Raw genomic sequence first — 20,983 nt, forward strand, 5'->3', positions numbered from 1 at the left:
AACCTACTTGTCCTTGAAATCTCGATAAAGTGTCTCTATATTACATAGTGTTAGTTTCTTATATACACGTTCCTCTTTTCGTGTTTTCTAATCTTTTTTTTTCAGTTGGTTTTCGGCTATCTTCTTTCAACTGGTTAAATTCAGTAACTATTATAAATACATTGTTTCTTCCAGAAGGGGATGCTCCGTCTTTCTTTTCAGTGTACACATTAATAATCTCATTGATACTAAGTCTTTTGCCACTGAAATCATGCGTTTTGTTGCATAAAAAAGATTTTGAATATTTGGAATTACCATTTTAGCAGAAGGAGAGTGAGGACCTGAATTTCAGTGTTTCTAATCTGTGGAGAATGCTTTTTATAGATTTATTGAGTTCAGATATTTATGTTTCATCTGTGTCTGAAGAACTTTAGCTTGTAATGGAGCTGTTATTTTTCTAGCTTTGATTTACCATATTTTTTCCGTGAAAACTTTTGCTGTTTAATCAGGGGCTCATCAAGGAAGACAATAGTTTAATTTAATCTTGCTACTGTTGTTTGCTTAATCAGTTCAGTCAATGAGTCCGAAGGATCTTTTCAGTAGTAGTTTCACTACATCCATAATTTTCATTATCACTAGAACTAGGTTGCACATGTGCTTGAATATCTTGTGTTGAGCAAGCAGCAATACTAGCTCTTTCAGTTGTTGTTAATTTAATTCTTCAGCTAAAATACCTTTGTATAGGTCTGGGATATCATAGCTTTCCATAATTTCTGGCGTTAGCTTTTGAAGAGATTTAACATATACTGTTTTGTGGTAGGATAATTCCATGGGATTGGAGCAGCGGTGATTTACATAAAGTGTCTGTTCCATTTTACCCTGTGTAAAGCAGTGATGGAATGGGAAGTCGTTTATTATAGCACAAACGTTTTATCTAACAATTTATCTTGTAGTTAAATGTAGCGTTTCGTACCTTAAAGTATTAAATTTGATATGAAATTAACTAAAAACTATTGTACACTCACTTTATACGGTTCTCATCCGCGTGACATTCACGTCTGGCAAAGAGCTAACATGAAACTTCCTGGCAGATTAAAACTGTGTGCCAAGCTGAGAATCGAGTTCGGGAACATTGGCTTTCGTGCTCTACTGACTGAGCTACTCAGACACGACTCGTGACCCGTACTCACTGCTTCGCTTTCGCCAGTATCTCATCTCCTACCTTTCAACCTTTACAGATGCTCTCCTGGAAAAAGATGCAGGATTGTCTCTTCTCGAAAAAAGGCTTATCCTGGGGGATGTTTCCAGAATGAAATTTTCAGTCTACAACTCAGTATGTGCTGATATGAAACTTCCTGGCAGAGTGTAGCTTGCACGCGAAATGCAAAGGTCCCGAGTTCGATACACGGTAGGATACACAGTTTTATTCCACCGGTAAATTTCATATCAACAAACACTTTGTTGCAGAGCGAAAATTTCGGTTCTGAAAGAAGTAACATGCTTAGGTCAGGGGAACAAAAGAAGGTTGATGGTTTACTCACGGTCTTAGCCTCCCACTTGCCAGCATCCTCTGACAGTGAAACATAAACAGCAGTAAATCGACATCTTCGTCGTGATTCATGGTCTTTACGTAATATGGCGTAGCGCAGTCAGCGGGTATTGTCGTTTGTACTTGCTTTTTATTTTTTTAGTAATATAGTTTTTAAATCAAATGCTGAATATCGTGGCATTATCTTTATTCCATTTAAAAGTGTATCTTTCAGAAAAATATCTGCCCGGCCACCCATACTTGGATTTCCCTTGAGTTCCGTAAATCACTTCAGGAGACGACCGGAATGGGTCCGTTTCATATATTAGGACCACCTTTCTTTCCCGCACTTCTCCAGTCACAGCTCGTGATCTGTCGATAGGATTTAAACGCTAATCTCCCGTCTCTCCAGTTAATCATTTCTGTCTGTAGCCGGCTATCCGCATTTTTGTGCATCTTGTAGAGTGGCATCTACAGGTTTCAACCGTAATGAACGCTTAAAACACGTCGAAGAAAAAATCGTATGCATTTAGTTTTACATTTGTCGCCCTGATTTTAATCTTACACAGTTACGACTACGGGATATCATCCTTGATTTCAAAAATTCATTGACATTTTAAGGGCCTTACCTTCGATGAGGAACTTACGTGGCCGATTTGCCTACGAGAGGCTTCAAACGGTAAATTTCAAATGCTGTTCCATGGCAGTGCTGTCCCAAACAAGAGTGGTAAGTCATCAGAAGAGACACACTTCTATCGAAGTACGGATAACATGTACGTCGCAGTGTGGAAGTGAAATGATGCGAGTACTGGAAGGATACTCCAAAACTGAAGTACATGGGACAGTACGATTGTTGCGGGCAAGTCTAAATCGCACACAAATTCACCGTGAAGTTCTGGCAGTGTATACACAAAATGCAATGTTCCGTCCAGCCGCAGTGAAACGGTGCCAACAAATCGACCAAGGCCACACAGACATGTGTGATGCTGATCGAAAAGTAAGACCATCGACTTCGATCACAGACAAAAATTTCTAGAAAGTGATTCGCAAAATCGCAGATTTTCCGATGATGAAGACGTCCACACAGCAGTTTTCCAATGGCTCCGTGTTCAAGGAGTGAATTTTTATCGTCGAGGAATTGAATTATTGGTAGAGCGTTCCTACCATTGTTAACAGAGTCTTTGTGATCGTGTTAATAAATTGTGTCACGTGTGTGTGAAATGTACTGCTGCGTTCAATAAAAGGTTACTTGGTCTGCCACAATACTGTGTAACGTACTCTTTGAGGTCCCCTCGTAGTAGGAATATAAGAGCACTGGAAGCCACTGAATATTCTCAAACCTCAGATAAAGACCTTTTGCAATTTAGCATTAGCTACATTTGGTGCAGTCCTGGATTATGTGTGCGTAATATAGGGTAAATGTGACTTCAATAACTGAACTGCTCGACCCAGTGCACCGTGAGGACGACACGTTAGCTACGGTGGGCTATAGGATCAGCCCTATGTCCAACTTAGCCACTAGACTCGGTCGTCCCCACTAGCCGCCAATGGGTATCCATGCTGCAAACGCCTGCTAGATAATGTCATATCCGCAGTCATCCACTTTCTCTGACGCTGACTGTGATCGCGTGGAGCATAGCTGCACTGTGTAAAACACCTACATCAAGTCAGAATGAATCAGTGTGCGGGCTTTCATACAAAATGGTGAATGAAATGAGGTGGCCCTCAGCTATGTATCCTCTGACTGACTCAAAGTTGCAATATCAAAAGTTTTGGCTGGTTTCATTGTCTAGGGGCTGGGATACTTAGTTGCCACATTAAAAGTCAAATACTGCTGAGTCTACAATATGCAAGCAACGTATAAATTTATAAATGAAAGATTGCAATTAAATAAAATCTGCAGGTACTATATTAACGACTTTAAATGATGAGTACGATAGTAGAAGTCCTTTTGAGAATGCGGTATATTTCTGCAAAACATTTATTTGCTATCGATGGTCCAACAATTAAATAAAATATAAGCTGAATAACAGGGAAAAAATAGATTCCTACTGCACGTAACTAGCTATGAACAACAACATAGCACGCGACATATTCACTTCTAAACGCACACTACGTCTTCACTGTAGAAGCCAAGGAAATCTCAGAAGTGCACAAGTCGGCAATCCAAAGGATTTCTATCTGCCGCGACCACTCGCAAACCGCTCCACACTCTCAAAGTCTCTGCCGCGACCGTGCGTCCGTCGCGTCGTCACGTCCAGCACTCCCCTATCCTGTCCCGTACTCCCCAAACTCCCTTCCATTCACTTCGATAGCCGCCTCCCTTAGTAACGAGCGCTGTGATTGGCTAGACTCGTTCCCTCCACGTCTCCAAGCTAACGTACACTCACAAACGTAAAACACTTTCTAAATATTGGATTTTCATTTAAATAACTTGAAATTATATAAATATTCCTACGGCTGGACCATAAACACGCTCTAACACACATTATTAGATACATAAACAAATTAAATAAACATATATCAAAGGAATACAACAAAAGGTAGGCCAGTACCCTAATGTCTCTGTGCTTTCTATAACACAGAAGTATTTAACTAATTATTTCTTCATGAATAGTATATATCGGACATAAACAAAGATGTAGATGAAAAAATATAAGCATGCTGCTACCGTTTTTTCGTGTCACTGTGGAGAACTTATGGCCTGACGCGATCGATAGTGATAGGCCACTTTGACCTACAATAACTCATGTATTATTCAAGTTACATGCCTGTAATTCATTCCAATTTAGGTTTACGCGAATAGCTCTCTAAAGACACGGCGATCGACAAAATCGGATGAAGCGTTTATATTTTGGAAATTCGTTGCTTGTATAACCCTCAGATACTAAACTTTAAACTAATAAAGATATTGAAAATCTGATTAAACCATCAGAATCGTCGTGCAGATAATGTTAATGTACATGTTTCTTTTTGAGGTTTCATGATTCAACTGGCTACTATTAATTTCTATACGAACTGTGAAATGTCTGCCATTAAGGTTTCACAAAGTCCGCCATCTTTGGCCCTCCCAACGCAAAGCGTCACCAAGGGATACCCAGCCACGTGCTCGATGGACCACGTGCTCCGGCCGTTGTGAGGCACCACGCGGATGCTAACGAGTTGGGCCCTGCCGCGCGGCCCGAGCGGTGCCCGCCAACTCTGAACTTAGATAATTTCCAGGACGCCGCAACTCGCCCGTTACCTCACACAGTGTCCGGCGGCTCTGAAGCTGGCAAGACATGATAGTCTCAGGACGATATACTCCGCCTTGACTGCTGATAAGGCCCAGTTTTATTTTAGATTTCACTGTGTGCAGGAAGTCTTTTATTCCAAGCAATACTTTTAAGATTAAATTTAACAATATTTTAAGTAACGCAAAACCGTAGGCTGCGCAGATGAGTCGAAACAGGATGACACGGATGGTTGCTGGACCATTTTCCTCAACTGCATTGTCAGGTTAAGACTGCCACGATACAAGTGTTTAATGCTGAAACAAACAACAGCGGATGAGAAATGACCACGTACAAAAATTCAACAGCTGAGAAACCTGCACACTTCGCAAAGCACCTAACACCAACATAAAACCGATGGAAGAGTGAGTCCAAAGCATCCACGTAGCCTTTCTCCTATTGCAATGACAGGCAGCGTTGTATCTGTTCCGTATCAGGCAAAGTGGGAATTGAGAGCAGTGAAATTACAGATACAGCAACCATGGAACATGGGTTTTAAATTGCATAAACCACTGAACAAACCCTCTTTTTACACATCCACGTAAACATCTTGCACCTGCGAATTCCAGTTTCACACACGGGGCGTTCACTGTCTTTCTTAACGAAAGGTTTATTTTAAATCATAGCATCATATCAGAATACTGATATTATCTACAATTTTTGGACACTACGAAGAAGGTACAGACACTTATCAACCAGAACATTGTGACCATATTCCAGGTGTGATCGATCCGGTTCAGATCTGGCGAGTTGGAGGAGGGGGGAGGGCAAGTGGGAGGGGAGCACATCAATTGGAACTCGCCACTGTGTTCCTCAAATCACTCCATCACATTCCTGCTCTTGTGACTTGGCGCGTTACCTTGTTGAAAAATGCCACTGCCGTCGGGAACATGATCATCATGAAGGGGTGTACGTAGGCTGCAACCAGTGTACGATACTCCTTGGCCGTCGCGGTGCCTTGCACGAGCTCCGTTGTACCTTTGTATGCCCACGTGAATGTTCCCCAGAGCATATAGGAGCCACAACCAGCTTCTCTCTGTCCCACACTACAGGCGTCAAGGAGCTGTTCCTCTGGAAGACGTTGGGAGTGTTCGGCGCTCTGACACATTTATACTCTGCCCAGCGTTAAAGTCTGATGTTAGTTCCGCAACAGTTCACCGCATGTCCTATTTTTTACCAACCTGCCCAGCCTACGACATCGGTAATGATGAGAGACCGCCCAACCCCACGACGTCTGGACGCGGTTTCACCTTGGTTTCGCCACGTGTTGAAGACACTCAGCACAGCCATCCTCGAACAGCCGACAAGTCGTGCAGTTTCCGAAATGCTCGTGCGGAGCCTCCGGGTCATCACTATCTGCCCTCTTCAAACTCAGATAGATCGCGCGCCTTCCCTATTGTAGAGACGGACAGCACGCTCATCTATACTACATGCATCGTGCGTGTGTCTGACTAGCGGTCAATCCTCGTCGGGTAACGCTGCTATTACCTGGATTGGTTTATATCGATAGTACGTCAGTGGTCATAATATTCTGTCTTATCAGTATAGTTCCCTAAAGAACAACCGACGTTCCTTCAACATCAGGACAAAGAAGTTGCGTCCATTAACCACGCAACTAAATACAAGGGAAAGGTGAAAAATACGCTTGCTAATACTGAAAGACTGCTTTATTTTCACTGTAGTCAAAACGTTGTAATTTTGTCAGCGACGGCAAAGGACTTGGAAGGCCAATTGAACGGAATAAAGATAGTCTTGAAAAAAGATTATTAGTTGAATATCAATAAAAGTAGAATAAGGATAATGGAATATAGTCGAATTAAATCAGGCCTTGCTGTGGGAATTAGGTTAGTAAATTGATGACTTTTTCTATTTGAGTGGCAAATTAATTGACGATGACGGAAGTAAACAGGTTTTTAAAATGATGAGTATAAAAAGGTTTTCTGAAAAATAGAAATTTCTTAACACCGAATATAAATGTAAATGTTAGGAAATCGTTCCTGAAGGTGCTGCTGCAGAATAAAACTGAATATTTGGTGGGTAGATCAGATTATTAATGAGAAAGCGCTGAGTCGAACTGAGGAGAAATTTCTGGCACAATTTGACTGAAAGAAGGAATTACTTGCCAGGATCCAGTCTGTGGCAATGAGGTGGAGTCAGTACATTACAGGAAGAAACGAGGTGAAATCAAGGCTTGAGAACGATGAGCCGGTTCAAATGGCGTAGGTTGCAGCAGTTAAGCAAAGTCTGAGAGTCTTACACAGGCCAGGCTACACTAGCGTCGAGAGCTGCATTAAACCAGGCTTCGAACTGAAGACCACAACAACAACAAGAAGTCATACACCTTTAAAATTCTTCCTATCTGCAGCTGCCATCACTGAAAAGTTTCCTGGTCATTAGTTTATTGAGATGTGGAAATAGGCAGAAGTAAGAAAGCGCGAAACCTAGTGAATACGCTATATGTTAAACTATGTAAATTGACTGAACGAAAAGTCTCACGGTAACGTACATTTATTGTGCAGCCAACCTTTACATCTCAGACTAGTAATTGCAGCCCAAGTCCTCAATCATTTGTTTGACTATTCCGATCTTTGTCTTCCTCTACAGTTTTCACCATCTTTAGCACCATCTAGTAGCGTGGAAGAAATGCCCTGACGTCTTAACATATGTCCTATCATCCTCTTCTTCGTCTCGTCAATGTTTCCCATTTATTCCTTTCTTCGCCCATTCCGCAAAGAATCTCCTCATTTCTTATAATTTTCAACTCTTTCTGTTGTACCACATCTCGAAAGCCTCGATTCTCTTCTTTCCAGTTTTCTCATAGATCATGATTCACTAGCCTACAATGCTGTGTTTCAAACATACAATCTCAGAAATTTCTTCCTTAAATCAAGGGAGATTTCTAATAGTGATAGAATTCTTTCGACTAAGAATGCCGTCTTTGCTTATGCTGAACTGATTTTTATGTTTTCCTTACTTCGTTCGTCATTTGCTTCCAAGGTAGCAAAATACATTAACCACATATATTTCGTGATCCCCAATTTCAGTGATAAGTTTACCGCTAATCTCATTTCTACTGCTCCTCTAATTTCTTGGTTCATCGGTTTGCTCTTAATCCATATTTTGTACTCATTCCATTTAAAAGATCGTGTAATTCCTCTTCATTTTCACTAAGGAGAGCTATGTCATCAACGAATTTCTTCAGTTGTGTTATCATTCATGAAACTTACTTCTGTTTATCTCACTGCTTGTCCGATGTGTAGATTGAACAGTAGGATCGTAAGAATACATCACTGTCATATGTCATTTTAATTCCAGCACTTAGTTCTTGGTCTTCGACCCTTCTTGTTCTCTCTTGGTTGTTGTTCACATAGCATACTGCTGTGCAGTCAGTGCCAAGTAACATAGCTCGATGAAACTTGAACCATATACACAAAGCACTGTGAAAAAGATAAATGAGAGAAATACAGTTTTCCGTAATTCTTTCACGAAAGAAGACGAAGTAAATATTCCAGAATTCGAAACCAGAACAGCTGTTAGCACAAGTGAGATAAAAGTAGATATCTTAGGTGTTGCGAAACAACTCAAATCACTTAAGAAAGGCAAGTCTTCCGATCCAGGTGGTATACCAATCAGGTTCCTTTCAGAGTATGCAGACAATAGCGCCTTTCTTAGCAATCATATACAACCGCTCACTTGACGAAAGGTCTGTTCCTAAAGACTGGAAAGTAGCACAGGTCACACCAATATTCAAGAAAGTAAATAGGAGTAACCCATTGAATTACACACCCATATCACTGACCTCAATTTGCAGTAGGATTCTGGACCATATACTGTACTCGAACATTATGAATCACCTTGAAGAAAATTACTTATTGATACATAACGAACACGGAGTCAGTAAATATCGTTCTTGTGCAACGAAGCTAGCTCTTTATTCCCATGAAGTAATGAATGCTGTCGACAAGGGATCTCAGAGCGATTTACAGAAGGCTTTTGATACCGTTCCTCACAAGCGACTATTAATCAGATTGCGTGTATATGGAGTATCGTCTTAGTTGTGTGACTGGATTCGTGATTTCCTCTCAGAGAGGTCACAGTTCGTAGTGAAAGACGGTAAATCAACGAGTAGAACAGAAGTGATATCTGGCGTTCCGCAAGGTAGTGTCATAGGCCCTCTGCTGTTCCTGATTTACATAAATGATCTAGGTGATAATCTGAGCAGCACCCTTAGATTGTTTGCAGACGACCCTGTAATTTACAGTCTAGTAAAATAATCAGACGATCAATCCTAATTACAAAATGCTAGAGAGAATTTCTGTATGGTGCGAAAAGTGGTAACTGGCACTAAACAAAGAAAAGTGCGAGGTCATCCACAAGGGTACTAAAAGAAATCCGATAAATTTTGGGTATACGATAAATCGCACAAATCTAAGGGCTGTCAATTCGACTAAATACCTAGGAATTACAATTACGAGCAACTTAAATTGGAAAGACCACATAGATAATATTGTGGGGAAGGCGAAACAAAGACTGCGCTTTATTGGCAGAACACTTGGAAGATGCGACAAACCCACTACAGAGACAGCCTACATTACACGTGTCCGTCCTCTGCTGGAATAATGCTGCGCAGTGTGGGATCCTTACCAGGTAGGATTGACGTAGCACATCGAAAGGGTGCAAAGAAGGGCACCTCGTTTCGTGTTATCGCGCATTGGGGGTGAGAGTGTCACTGATATGATACCCGAGTTGGGGTGGCAGTCACTGAAACAAAGGCGGTTTTCTTTGCTGCGAGATCTCTTTACGAAATTTCAATCACCAACTTTCTCTTCCGAAGGCGAAAATATTTTGTTGACACCCATCTACGTAGGAAGAAAAGATCATCATAATAAAATAAGAGAAATAGAACGGAAAGATTTATGTTTTCCTTTTTCCCACGCGCCATTCGATAGCGGAATGGTAGAAAAGTAGTACGAAAATGGTTGGATGAACCCTCTGCCAAGTACTTAAGTGTGAATTGCAGAGTAACCATGTAGATGTAGATGTAAATCCCCAATGAGACGAACAGAGATCACGCTTTTATTCGAAAATAATAATTGCGCTGAAGTCACAGCGATTCATGGTGGCTTCTGGACATTACAAAATGCGAAACGTGGTTCTTAACAGGGTGCGTGATCACCACCGACGGTGATGCATACTCTGCAACGTGGTCCCATGCTACCCACAAGGTTACTGAGTAGTTTTTGTGGCAGAACGTTCCATTCCTCCACCAGCGTGATTGGCAGTTGCTGGATGGTCGTTGGTGCTTGCGGACGTCCTGCAATACGACTCACCAACGTATTCGACACGAGCTCGATAGGATTTTAGTCGGGGAACGCGCAGACCAGTGCATTTGCCGAATATTCTCCCGTTCCAAATATTTCTCCACCTACGCTGTTCAACGCGGTCGCACATTGTCGTCCATAAAAATCAAGCCAGAGCCGAATGCGCCTCCCAACAGACGCCCATAGAGAAGAAGTGTAGTGTCATAATAATTTTGACCAATGAATGTACTGTGTTCTAAGATTTAGAGGCCACTACGCCCATGCAACATTATGCCACCCTACACCATAACACCTCGGCCATCAAAAGGGTCATTTTCGACAATGTTGGCTGTGTCTTCATATAGGAAATGAGCACTGAATGAATTTAATTGAAAGAATCCAATCCGTCAGTTACCGAGCGAATCGTAAATTTAAAAGGTGCTTCTCGGGTGAAGTAACGTGTTATGGATCTAAGATAAATTCCGCAGTGTTCCAGCATAAACATCATTCTGTATATGATGCGATCTGACTGCGTGGTAAAAGTTCCTTCGGCAGTTAAGTTCGGCTGCTCCGGGCATCTAACAGGTACGAGGGTGAGTCAAATGAAAACCTTAAATTTGTAATAACAAATCGAAATTTCGCGCCGTTATTCTGTAAGTTGATAAGCGTGCTACAAACAGCGTGCAGAATAGCCTGTAGGTGGCAGCATAGTGCAGATGCATACATACCGTCGCAGTATCAGTATAAAGATGGCCGCCCCACTTGCGACTTGCACCAGGGAAGAACAGCGTTCTATTATTCGGATTTTGCGTAGTGAAGGTGTGAAACCTATTGAAATTTAGTATGGTGATCCATGTTTGTCACAGCAGCAAGTCTACGAATGGAGTAGGAAGTTCGCAAATGGTGTGACCTCAGTGGAAGATTCTCCTCGTCCAGGTCAGACACAACGATTTGTGACTCCACAGAACACTGCAGCAGTTGAAGCCATAGTGAAGGAAAACCGCCGAGTGACACTGAATGACATTGCAGCATGTTTACAGATTAGTCATGGGTCAGCACACCACATTGTGCATGATGTGCTCCAGATTCACAAAGTGTCTGCAAGATGGGTGCCACGGCAGCTGACTCCTGAAATGGGAGAACGACGTGTTGGTGCTTTTGAAGAACTTCTTCGGCGCTTTGAACGAGAAGATGGGGGCTTCCTTGGAAGAATCGTTACTGGGGACGAAACCTGGATTTACTTCCACCAACCGGAAACTAAGAGAGTGAGCAAGGATTGGCGCCATTCCTCATCACCAAAACCAAAGAAGTTTCGAACAGAACCATCAGCAGGGAAGGTTATGCTGACACTCGTTTGGGACGAAAAAGGCGTCATTTTGGAGCATTACATGCCTAGAGGGACCACTGTCACCAGTGCATCATATACAGATCTCCTAAAAAATCATCTGCGGCCTGCAATCAAATCAAAGCGACGTGGATTGCTGTTAGCAGGTGTCCTTTTGCAACATGACAATGCAAGGCCCCACACGTACAACAGCTGCAACAATCACAGACCTGCATTTTGAGTGTCTTCCTCATCCATCATACTCACCAGACCTTGCCCCAAGTGATTTCCATATGTTTGGACCACTCAAAGACGCAATGGGAGGAAAGAAGTTACGTTCTGATGAAGAGGTACGCCACGCGGTGCATGAGTGGTTGCGCGGACTGCCAAAAGAATTTTTTCTAAAGGAATTATGCACTTTGTAAGCGCTGGAGGACTTGCATTGAGCGTGGAGGAGGTTATGTTGAAATGTGATACAGCTTTTTACCACTTCTGCACAATAAATAATATTCTAAAAAATATTTAAGGTTTTCATTTGACTCACCCTTGTATAACAGAATATTCCACAACAAATCTAAGAATCAACAGTTCCCCGAACTTCACACAGCAAGTAATAAATTTAAAAAAAAAACTGATCTGCAAACAATTAAAACTAAACATCACACAGTCACACATATCCTCTCAGTATGTAAAAAAAGAATCGCTGAAATAATTGAACAAATAAATTTTGCGTATCTCAGCATTAACTTCGATTATCGCGGCCTGGCACAAATAAAATAAAGGTTAGTCAGTAAGCGTGCAGCTGGGTGCTGGCTCGGTATCCCTTAATCGTCGAGAAAATGTAACAAATTTCCGCACAATGATTAATAAACGCTTTTATTTCCACTCTCTACCTTCCTCTAATCACTCAGCAAACGTTTTCAACACATCATTCTAGTTTTACGTTTTGAATTAATGCTTTGCGTGGCAATAAAAGGGCGAATGCAAACGGGCCGTGATGTGCTGAAAATATTTTTTTCTCCTCCATTGACATTTCCCTCTCCTCCCGTAGAGCAGGCACAGTTTGGACTGTCAGAGACAACACCTTTATCTGCGCCTCACCCAGAGCGATATAAAATGTGGAAAGTGGTTTAAAACATTAAAACAGTGTTAAATGATGTTTAGTTTGTAAACTTAAATAACGATGATTTTCTTATAGATTAGAGCAATAAAATCCGATTCCTCGCAATTCCACGATAAAACCTCATGTCTACCACTGATGGTTTACATTGTTGAAGATGCTGGTAATGCACGATTTGAGACAATCAGGGGTAAGGGCAGATTTGTAGGTGGATTTGTTGATGTTGAGTATAGAGTGAGCGTTAGGCTATATGGATTTTTGTTGGAGAATATTTTGGGAAAATAGATGGATAGAACTGATAGGTAAGATTGGGAACGTGATTAAAGTTTCGAAGGGACAGATGTGTATGTGTACGATTAGAGGTATATGTTGTTTAAGCCCGACGGAATACGAAGGTTGGAAATCATGGATCAAACGGATGGGTGGTTGCTGTCAAGTCTTCAGGAAGTATTAGAAATTCGAAGATGTTCAGAATGAGAGAACAAATGGGGGTGGGGGGAAATTAATAAGTTAAAATATTCGGTTGTGAGATGATAGCAGAACGCAAAAATCAGTTCATAGCGCGTGGTGTTCGTTGATTTGAGGAAAGTGACAGGATTTTGTTGGAGAGGAAAACAAGGTGGCATCGGATAAGAGAGGGTAGGTTGGTTGAAATCTTTGTACATGTGAAAGATAGAGGGATGCATTCCCAATGTTTGGTAGGTTACCAGTTTTAGTCTACTGTGATATTTCCGTCGTATGGTCAGTAGGTGGAATTTACATATTACTGTGTGGCCAAGGATTAATGTAAGGTATTACAGACTATTAGTCAAACGAATAAGACGGTTCTAAAAGGGGAAATAAAAGTTGTGATGGTTGAAGCTGTGCAATGTTCGTCCTCTGTTATTGTCTATGTCATGTAAGGCTTAATCCTGAAGAGCCATTGGTTGCACCAAGAGGTAAGTAGATTAAGACAGAGTTGGCAAGATTTTTGAGATTTTTTGGAGGTAGAGTATAGAATTAGTAGGGTGGGGTCATCAGGGTATTGGAGGGAGGAGGGGGGGGGGGAGCTTAGGAGGATAACGGTTAGGTATACGAACAGCCTTGAGGATATACAAGAGTGGAGATAGACATAGATAGATGGATAGATCGAGGGAGAGAGAGAGGGGGGGGGGGGGGGGAGAGAAGAGAGTCTTGGAACCCACCTGCATGAACATGGAAAATGAACACTCCTTATAAATCTTCACCAGTTTCGAATAACTTCACAATGATGATAAAACGTCTGAAAAACACTCTCTTATGATGGTATGGTAAATTAGCGATTCTGCCTGAATGGGACCAACACAGCATTACCGCAAAAAAAAAAACCTTTTTGGAAGGCCTAACTTTTATTATTGCAGAACATGTCTCATCGGTACAAATACAAAATTTCGTCGATATCAACACCACCTCTGTGTGAGGCTGAGAAACATTCAGTATGCCAATGGTGTTCAGGTTTTTGGTAGAATATTATTTCCCAAAAGCCTTGTTCCGATGTCTTCAGCCAACTTGCAGATATTAGGGGTAAGGATTGGGGTGGGAAGTGTTCCCCTGGAAATTGTGATAGGACCGGTATTATGTTCTATATACATAAATGAACTGAAGGACAGGGGATGCAGCAATCTGCGACTACTTGCTGGTGATGCTGTGGCGTACGGAAAGGTGTCTTCGTTGAGTGACTGTAGGAGGATACATGATAACTTGGACAAAATTTCTAGTTGTCGTGATGAGTGGCAGCTAGCTCTAAATGTAGAAAAATCTAAGTTAATGCAGATGAGTAAGAAAAACAAACATGTAATGTTGGAATACAGCATTAGTAGTGCGCTGTCATGTGGAGCATATAGCTTGCAGCAACGATGTAAAGCAATGTAAGAAGTATTCTAGGGAAGACAAATAGTCTTCGGTTTATTGGAAACATCTTAGGAAAGTGTGGTTGATATCTAAGTCAGACACCATATAGGACGCTTGTGCCATCCAGCCTTGAGTACTGCTCGAGTTTTTGAGGTGGTATTGAATGAAGACATCGAAGCAAGTCAGAGGGTGCTAGATTTGTTATCAGTGAGTTCGCGCAACATGCAATAATTATGGAGATGCTTCGGGAACACAAATGGGAATCCCTAGAAAGAAGGCAACGTTCTTTCCAGGGAACGCTATTGAGAAAATTTAGGGAACCAGCATTTAAAGCTGACTGCAGAACGATCCTACTGCTATCAACGAACGTTTCACGTAAGGATTACGAAGATAAGAAAAATTAGGGCTCGTACAGAAGTATAAAGACAGTCGGTTTTCCCTCGCTCTATTTGCAAGTGGAACAGGAAAGGAAATTACTGGCAGTGGAGCAGGGTATAGGTCGCACAGGATACGGTGGCCGAAGCGCAGTGACTAGTTTCCTACCAAAAAGCTGGGCGACTTCATTTGTTTGTTCAGAAGGGGCCGAAAAGCGCTTGTTATCTTTCAGCCGTTCGTAAATGACAGAATCGACACCCTCGCCCTGCAACCTGTCTCAAACGATTTTACATAAACTATTCGATAAAGAAATTTCATTTTTGCTTTACTTGTAGCTTTATATGTCAAGTTCATTATGATGTGACAATCATTTCATTAATGGTCACAGTTACTGGGATATTTACGTGTAAGTGAGACGCTGCGTGAAATTCGAAAAGTTTGCAATGAATAATAGGGGACGACATGATTTTGCGTCTGGTGCGTATTACATAATATATTGCTGCATCTGAAATTTAGCTAACGTATTGAACTTTTCTTTAGATATGGTTGGAGGTCTCTATCTGTCACCAATCACGAGAAAATTGATCTGACGTAGCACACCCATTTACGATCGCGCCGCGCCAGCGATGAAGTCAGAGTGAAATACGCACAATATTTCTCATATTTCAGAAACGGTTTGAGATATCGAAATATGAGTTTCGCCAATGACAGCACACAAAGAGGAGAGTATTTTGCCATATGGTTATTGTGCAAAACTTCGTTATCCGCCGTGTTATTCCACTAACTACACACTTTTCTGATAAAAGAATGTAATTTTTAAGGGTCATCGATAACTGTTGAAACGAGAAATGCTATGGTTTTTGTAACAAGATAACTGAAGTCATTACATGTTTATTTTGTAACGAGGATGTGCTTTTTCGTAAAATACTGACCTTACTTTTCCTCATTTCCTCACTTTATAAATCACCATTTCAGAATTCTATCGCAATTGTGTCTGCACAACATGTTACTGAGGTGAGGCTGTGTAAAATCCGCTGAGTTTTGGCAAAAGAAGCAAATTTTATCATGGCAACGAGAGAAATGTTTAGGATTTACTCAAAATACCCCTCGTGACTCTTCCCTGAAAGTTACAAATGGTTAACAAACCAGGCGAAATAAATAGCTGCATTCTCGACAGAATTCTTTTTAGATACTTTTGAATGGTCACCGTGCAAGTGTGGGTGGGGAGGGGCCCAGCTTAATATTTACCAAAAATGTGAGTGTTGGCTTCTGTTTAGAACGGCACTTCCCCTCCAGTTCTCGGAATTTCCCCTACAGCGCTCTGTGCGACCCCCACCACTGCCGCTCTCCCCCGGCTTCCCCACCCGACTGCACTTCTAGCAGCCACTACATTTTGCGCGCACTATACAATCCGCCCCGCACCGTACAGTGGTTTGCGATGTAAGTACGTAGACGTATATGTACTTTAATATGAAACGCCTCACCCTTATTCGTGATTCAGAATAGCAGCTTTTTTATTACCATCGAACAGTCCACGCCCTGTGCTCTTTATTTCAGAAACGCGGATATCTGAGTGTGGCACTGAAGTCTACGTACAGCTTGGTGTGTTGTAACAGTACGTACACTGCTTGTGTGAGGTCTGAGGACTGCAACTGTGTGCCTTTAGCAGGCGGTGCTCTGCGAGGATGGCGGCGGTGGGACCGTACCCGCTGCCGCCCCCGGGGACGGCTCTGGTGTCGCGGCTGCTCAACCTGCTGCAGCGCTGAGCCGACGACGCCTGTACTGCCACACGCTTCTGACCCGACCGGGGCGTTCGTAAGGGACGCCGTCGCATTCACACGTCTTACCAGGTTCTCACGCACGGCTCGCTGGTTGTGGGACACGGGAGGTGCTAACCCTGGTCTGGTGCCTGCTTCAATAACAAAGCGGTGGCGGCTTTGGGATCATTTCGACAGCTGCTATTCAAATATGCTTACGGCGAATCACGCATTTTAGCAGTGATGCTACAAGGTCTTAGCAGCGAAAGAGTGAATCTTTGGAGATCGTATCACCTCCATTATCCTACCAGACTACACTACCCAAACAACTCGCATTTTTATGAAATATTTCTTTTTCCACTCACCACCCGACGCTGACATCCGTCTTTTACTGTTTTGCGATAATTTCGTCATCTCTACATAACGACTACAGCCAAAATCGTATGTAATATGCTGTGCACATTGAAAGCTTTCCACAATACTTACTTTAGCTCTTTCAGTTCACATCAGACTATGACCCCAGATTTTAGGCATTATAAAATTACACCTTGTAACCTTCCCGTATAAATAAAAAAATATAAACTAAAGATGTGTAACCTTCCTGAACAAAAAAATAAAAAATAATAATTAAATTTGGATAATTAAATTCTGACGTATGAAGACTGATAAATTTTGACGTGAGCAGCGCTACGCCATGGCCCTGTGAAATCAATCTGAATCTGTCCGTGAGAAATAAACTGAAAAATTCTTACCTCGTGATGGTGTCGCCGGATAGCGCTGTCTATATATCTGCTCGTAAATGGCACAGCTTAGTGCATTGCTGGCCTGTCTACTAATACTGGATAACATTTGTCTGAGATCTGAATTACGAGAAAAACTGACTTTACCTAGTGACACAGCTGGTCGTCTGATTACTAAAGAACGCATCACTATGATCTGACAAAAATTCTAGAATATTTTAATTTAGATCAATGACTGGCTCGGGACTGGAAATGGCTTACGGGGAAGTTATACTTTTATAGTTGACCAGTAAAAACAATTATGTTTTGAAAATTTTTTACATTATTGATAAAGATCTACAATCAAGTACATGGGAAAATTGAATGTATTACAAATCTGGGTCAACTGGTGCTGACGAATCACAAAAGAAACGATTTAAACAAATTCATATTAACAGACAAGTGACTTAACTACGCGCATGCCAATAAAAATAATAAAATTTACCTTACAATAGATGGTTGACTTAATTACACTGTTGATTTTTCATTATATTAACAATTATTCATTTGTTCATCATCATCTCATTCCATGGTATCATTTAGCTCTGCGGCTGATCACAATTATTATTCATTTCCATATAATAAAATTTCGCAATTTAACAACTACTAACTGTAAACTGCGGTGTACCAGCGACGGAGTACAACTGCCCTGTAGCAGCGAGCGACTGCAACTGCGGCAGAGACTGCTGTGACCTGCGACTCTACTGCAGCTCTCTTTTTGACAGGGGCAAAGATATTTTGTGTCTCAGGCAGCGCCTTGAATTGTCGTTCTAGCAAGTGAGGAATACATCGAGATTACATGTGCTCCAGCAGGGTGGTGAACCCCTTACACCCTTGATATGAAATTTAACCCATAGTTGAATGAATGCAATAAGCCTTAATTTTGTTGTCAAGCTTGCACGTTTGGTGAGAACTTCTGCAGAGCGCAGGGGAATAACTAGGCGGTGGTTCAACATTAGGTAAACCAAGATTAAACTGAAACTGTAGTCCACACAATACACCCCATGTCGCTACTAACTGTACAAGTGTAAGAATTATACCTCACAGATATAATTCATGTCATGTAAATCCTTTTTCTCTGTTTTTTATATAGCACCTAATAAATCAAATAGATCTGAAATTGTGTGATATTTAACGCGAAGTCGTCGTCACCGCTAGCACGTGTCTTCAAAGTCCAACAGCGGCACGAACGTATCTCTATTGGTGAAAGTTTTGTTTCAATGAAATTCAATCACTACTGAGGACTGTTCGTTTCTTCCCGGCTTGAAATGCAATTAAAATGAATGTACTACATTCAAGAAACAAGTTCTTAAGTGAACACATCTTAAGTAATGGAAAACATGGAAGCAAATTTTAACGAAGACAGGAGAGAGTGAATATGAGTCCATCTGTTTGACTGCCATGCTTGACACCCGGGTTCGATTTCCGCTACTGCCAGGAATTTTTCCTTGGCGGAAGCACTGTAACAGAGTGCATTCAGCCTCGTGAGATCAATTGAGGAGCTGTTTAACCGCATAGTAGCGGCTCCAAGGCCAAGAAACCCGACAGATACCGGGACAGAGGTGTGCTGACCATGTGCTCCTCCACACTGCATCTAGTGACGCCATTGGCTGAGATTGACACGGCGGTCGGTAGGATACTATTGGCTCGTCTAGGGTCAGAACGCGGAACTGTAATCTCAAAACTCACGTAACGTACAGTCACGTAAATGCAGTCCAAGCATGCCAGCGAGCAACCATCTTGCCGTCATCCAGAATGAAGTCAGCTCAACGTACCCATTTCATTATCACAAAAGAAAGCATCTATACTAAACAGATCAGCACGTCGCCGCTGTAGTCGTCAGAAGGATAGTGTGCGTCTTTGCCTGATGGCGACCAGGCCTCGTGAACTGATTCAACCGCCAAGACTTTCATGCTGTCTGGCTCAAATCAAAGGTCATGCGATTTGAGAACATACACTCGCAGTTCCCACTCAACGAAATATTACCCCTGGAGATTGCTAGAAAACTACACATTTTTAGGCTGACAAGAGTCTTTTGATATGCGCCCAAACACGTGGCACGAAATGTGTGTAGCAGCAAACTACTTTCATTTTTCAAGCCCACGTATGCCCCTACTATTTTGCCCCTAAATTCTTCCTTACAATACCAAGTTAGCTACTTCGATTTGTTGTACCATATATCCCAGCAACTTGTACATTCTTCTGCTAAGCGCCTTCCGCATTCTTTCCTCATCTATTCTCATTAGTACTTCTTTTACTTCCTTATTCTGTACTTCGTCTGTTTACTTAATATTTAACATTATTTGTTTATACTGCATTTCAAATGCTTCCAGTCTCTACTTATTCTGGATATCTAACATTCCACGTTTCACTTCCACGTAAGGCTGTGCTCCAAACACTTTCAGAAATTTCTCCCTCACTTCGCTATCTATTCTTTGGTACCACTAGAGATTTTGCATTGAGGAAAATTCTCTTCGTCTGTCCCACTCTGCTTCATATACCTCCCATCCTCCGAGCGTAATGGTGTAATCGTGCTTCCTAGATGTGAAAATTCCTTCACTTGCTCCGCGACTGTATCGTTAGCAAATTTGGTATCAAGCAAGTTGTTACTCTACTTTCTGCTACACATCATCTTCCACATTTCCTACATCTTCCTCACATCCAATCAGGCAGGTTATGTGGTCCGCGAACGATTCCCGGCTGTGTTGGAGATTTTCCTCCCCTCAGGGACTGGGTATTGTATTGTATTTATCATCATCATCTCATACCCATTGACATGCAAGTCGTCGAAGTGGCTTTAACTCTAAAGGATTGCACCAGGCGACAGGTCTATCCGACGGGAGGCCCTAGCCACATGTCACTTCATTTCAGCTCTTGCATTCCACTGAACTAGTGTTGCAACTTCACTTCGTCACCAGTCAAGGTGGCTACTGTAACGTTGACACTAGCCTGCAGGGTGCTGCTGATAAGTCAGTGTCAACAAGGACTCTGCTCCCCACACACAGTATCAGGCATGAATGCATATAAATATTACAGTTAATGAATAACTACGTATCTATAGCTCTACAGATCAACAGAAAAAGTCCGCAAAGCTTGTAAGGGTATTGCAGGGTAGGCTGTGCTAAAAAATTATTGTTAAGAAAAAAAAATCGATACGTTGCGCTGTTTATGGGTTAATTAGCATTGAAGTTAACCAATTAGGACGTTGTGCGCGCAAACTCAAGTGGCTCGCCAGATATACTTAGTGTCTGTTGTCACAGTGTAGATGAGAGGGCAGGGGACTGCCCAGTCTTTGGCTCGAGCTTGATCCTTACTACCGACCCATGTCTGATTTTTGCATCGTCGTCTTTTTCAGTTTCAGGAAACCAAACGAAGAACGCATTTGGCGACACAGTCTCTGACAGGCCGCTTGAATTCGCTCGCGCAACCGTCTGATTGGCTACATTTAGCGCTAATTAACTTGGAAACGGTGCAACGTATCGAATTTTTTTCTTAAAGATTATTTCTCAGCACTTAAACCGCAAAACGTTTAAAAACCTTTCATATTGTTTCTGACCACCGCGTATGTGTCAAAAACACTGATTTATTCAGTTACACAAAACACTTTCGAATCCTGGTCCGGTACAAATTTTGAACTGTCACCACTGAGTTATTTCAATGTCCCATTATAGCAGCAGTCG

The 20,983-nt window shown here is 41.9% G+C and overlaps 1 protein-coding gene across 1 annotated transcript in view; it reads left to right on the forward strand.

Annotated features, from left to right (window-relative positions):
* LOC124712314 (phospholipase A2 hemilipin-like) overlaps window positions 1-16,533 on the forward strand; it is a 155,446-nt gene extending 138,913 nt beyond the window's left edge. Inside the window, exon 6 of the mRNA XM_047242607.1 lies at window positions 16,437-16,533. Within this exon, the coding sequence (XP_047098563.1) occupies window positions 16,437-16,533 (97 nt within the window). The remainder of the gene's footprint in view (window positions 1-16,436) is intronic.
* The last annotated feature ends 4,450 nt before the right edge of the window (window positions 16,534-20,983 follow it).

The sequence above is a fragment of the Schistocerca piceifrons genome, chromosome 8, assembly GCF_021461385.2.
Source record: "Schistocerca piceifrons isolate TAMUIC-IGC-003096 chromosome 8, iqSchPice1.1, whole genome shotgun sequence".
NCBI lineage: Eukaryota > Metazoa > Arthropoda > Insecta > Orthoptera > Acrididae > Schistocerca > Schistocerca piceifrons.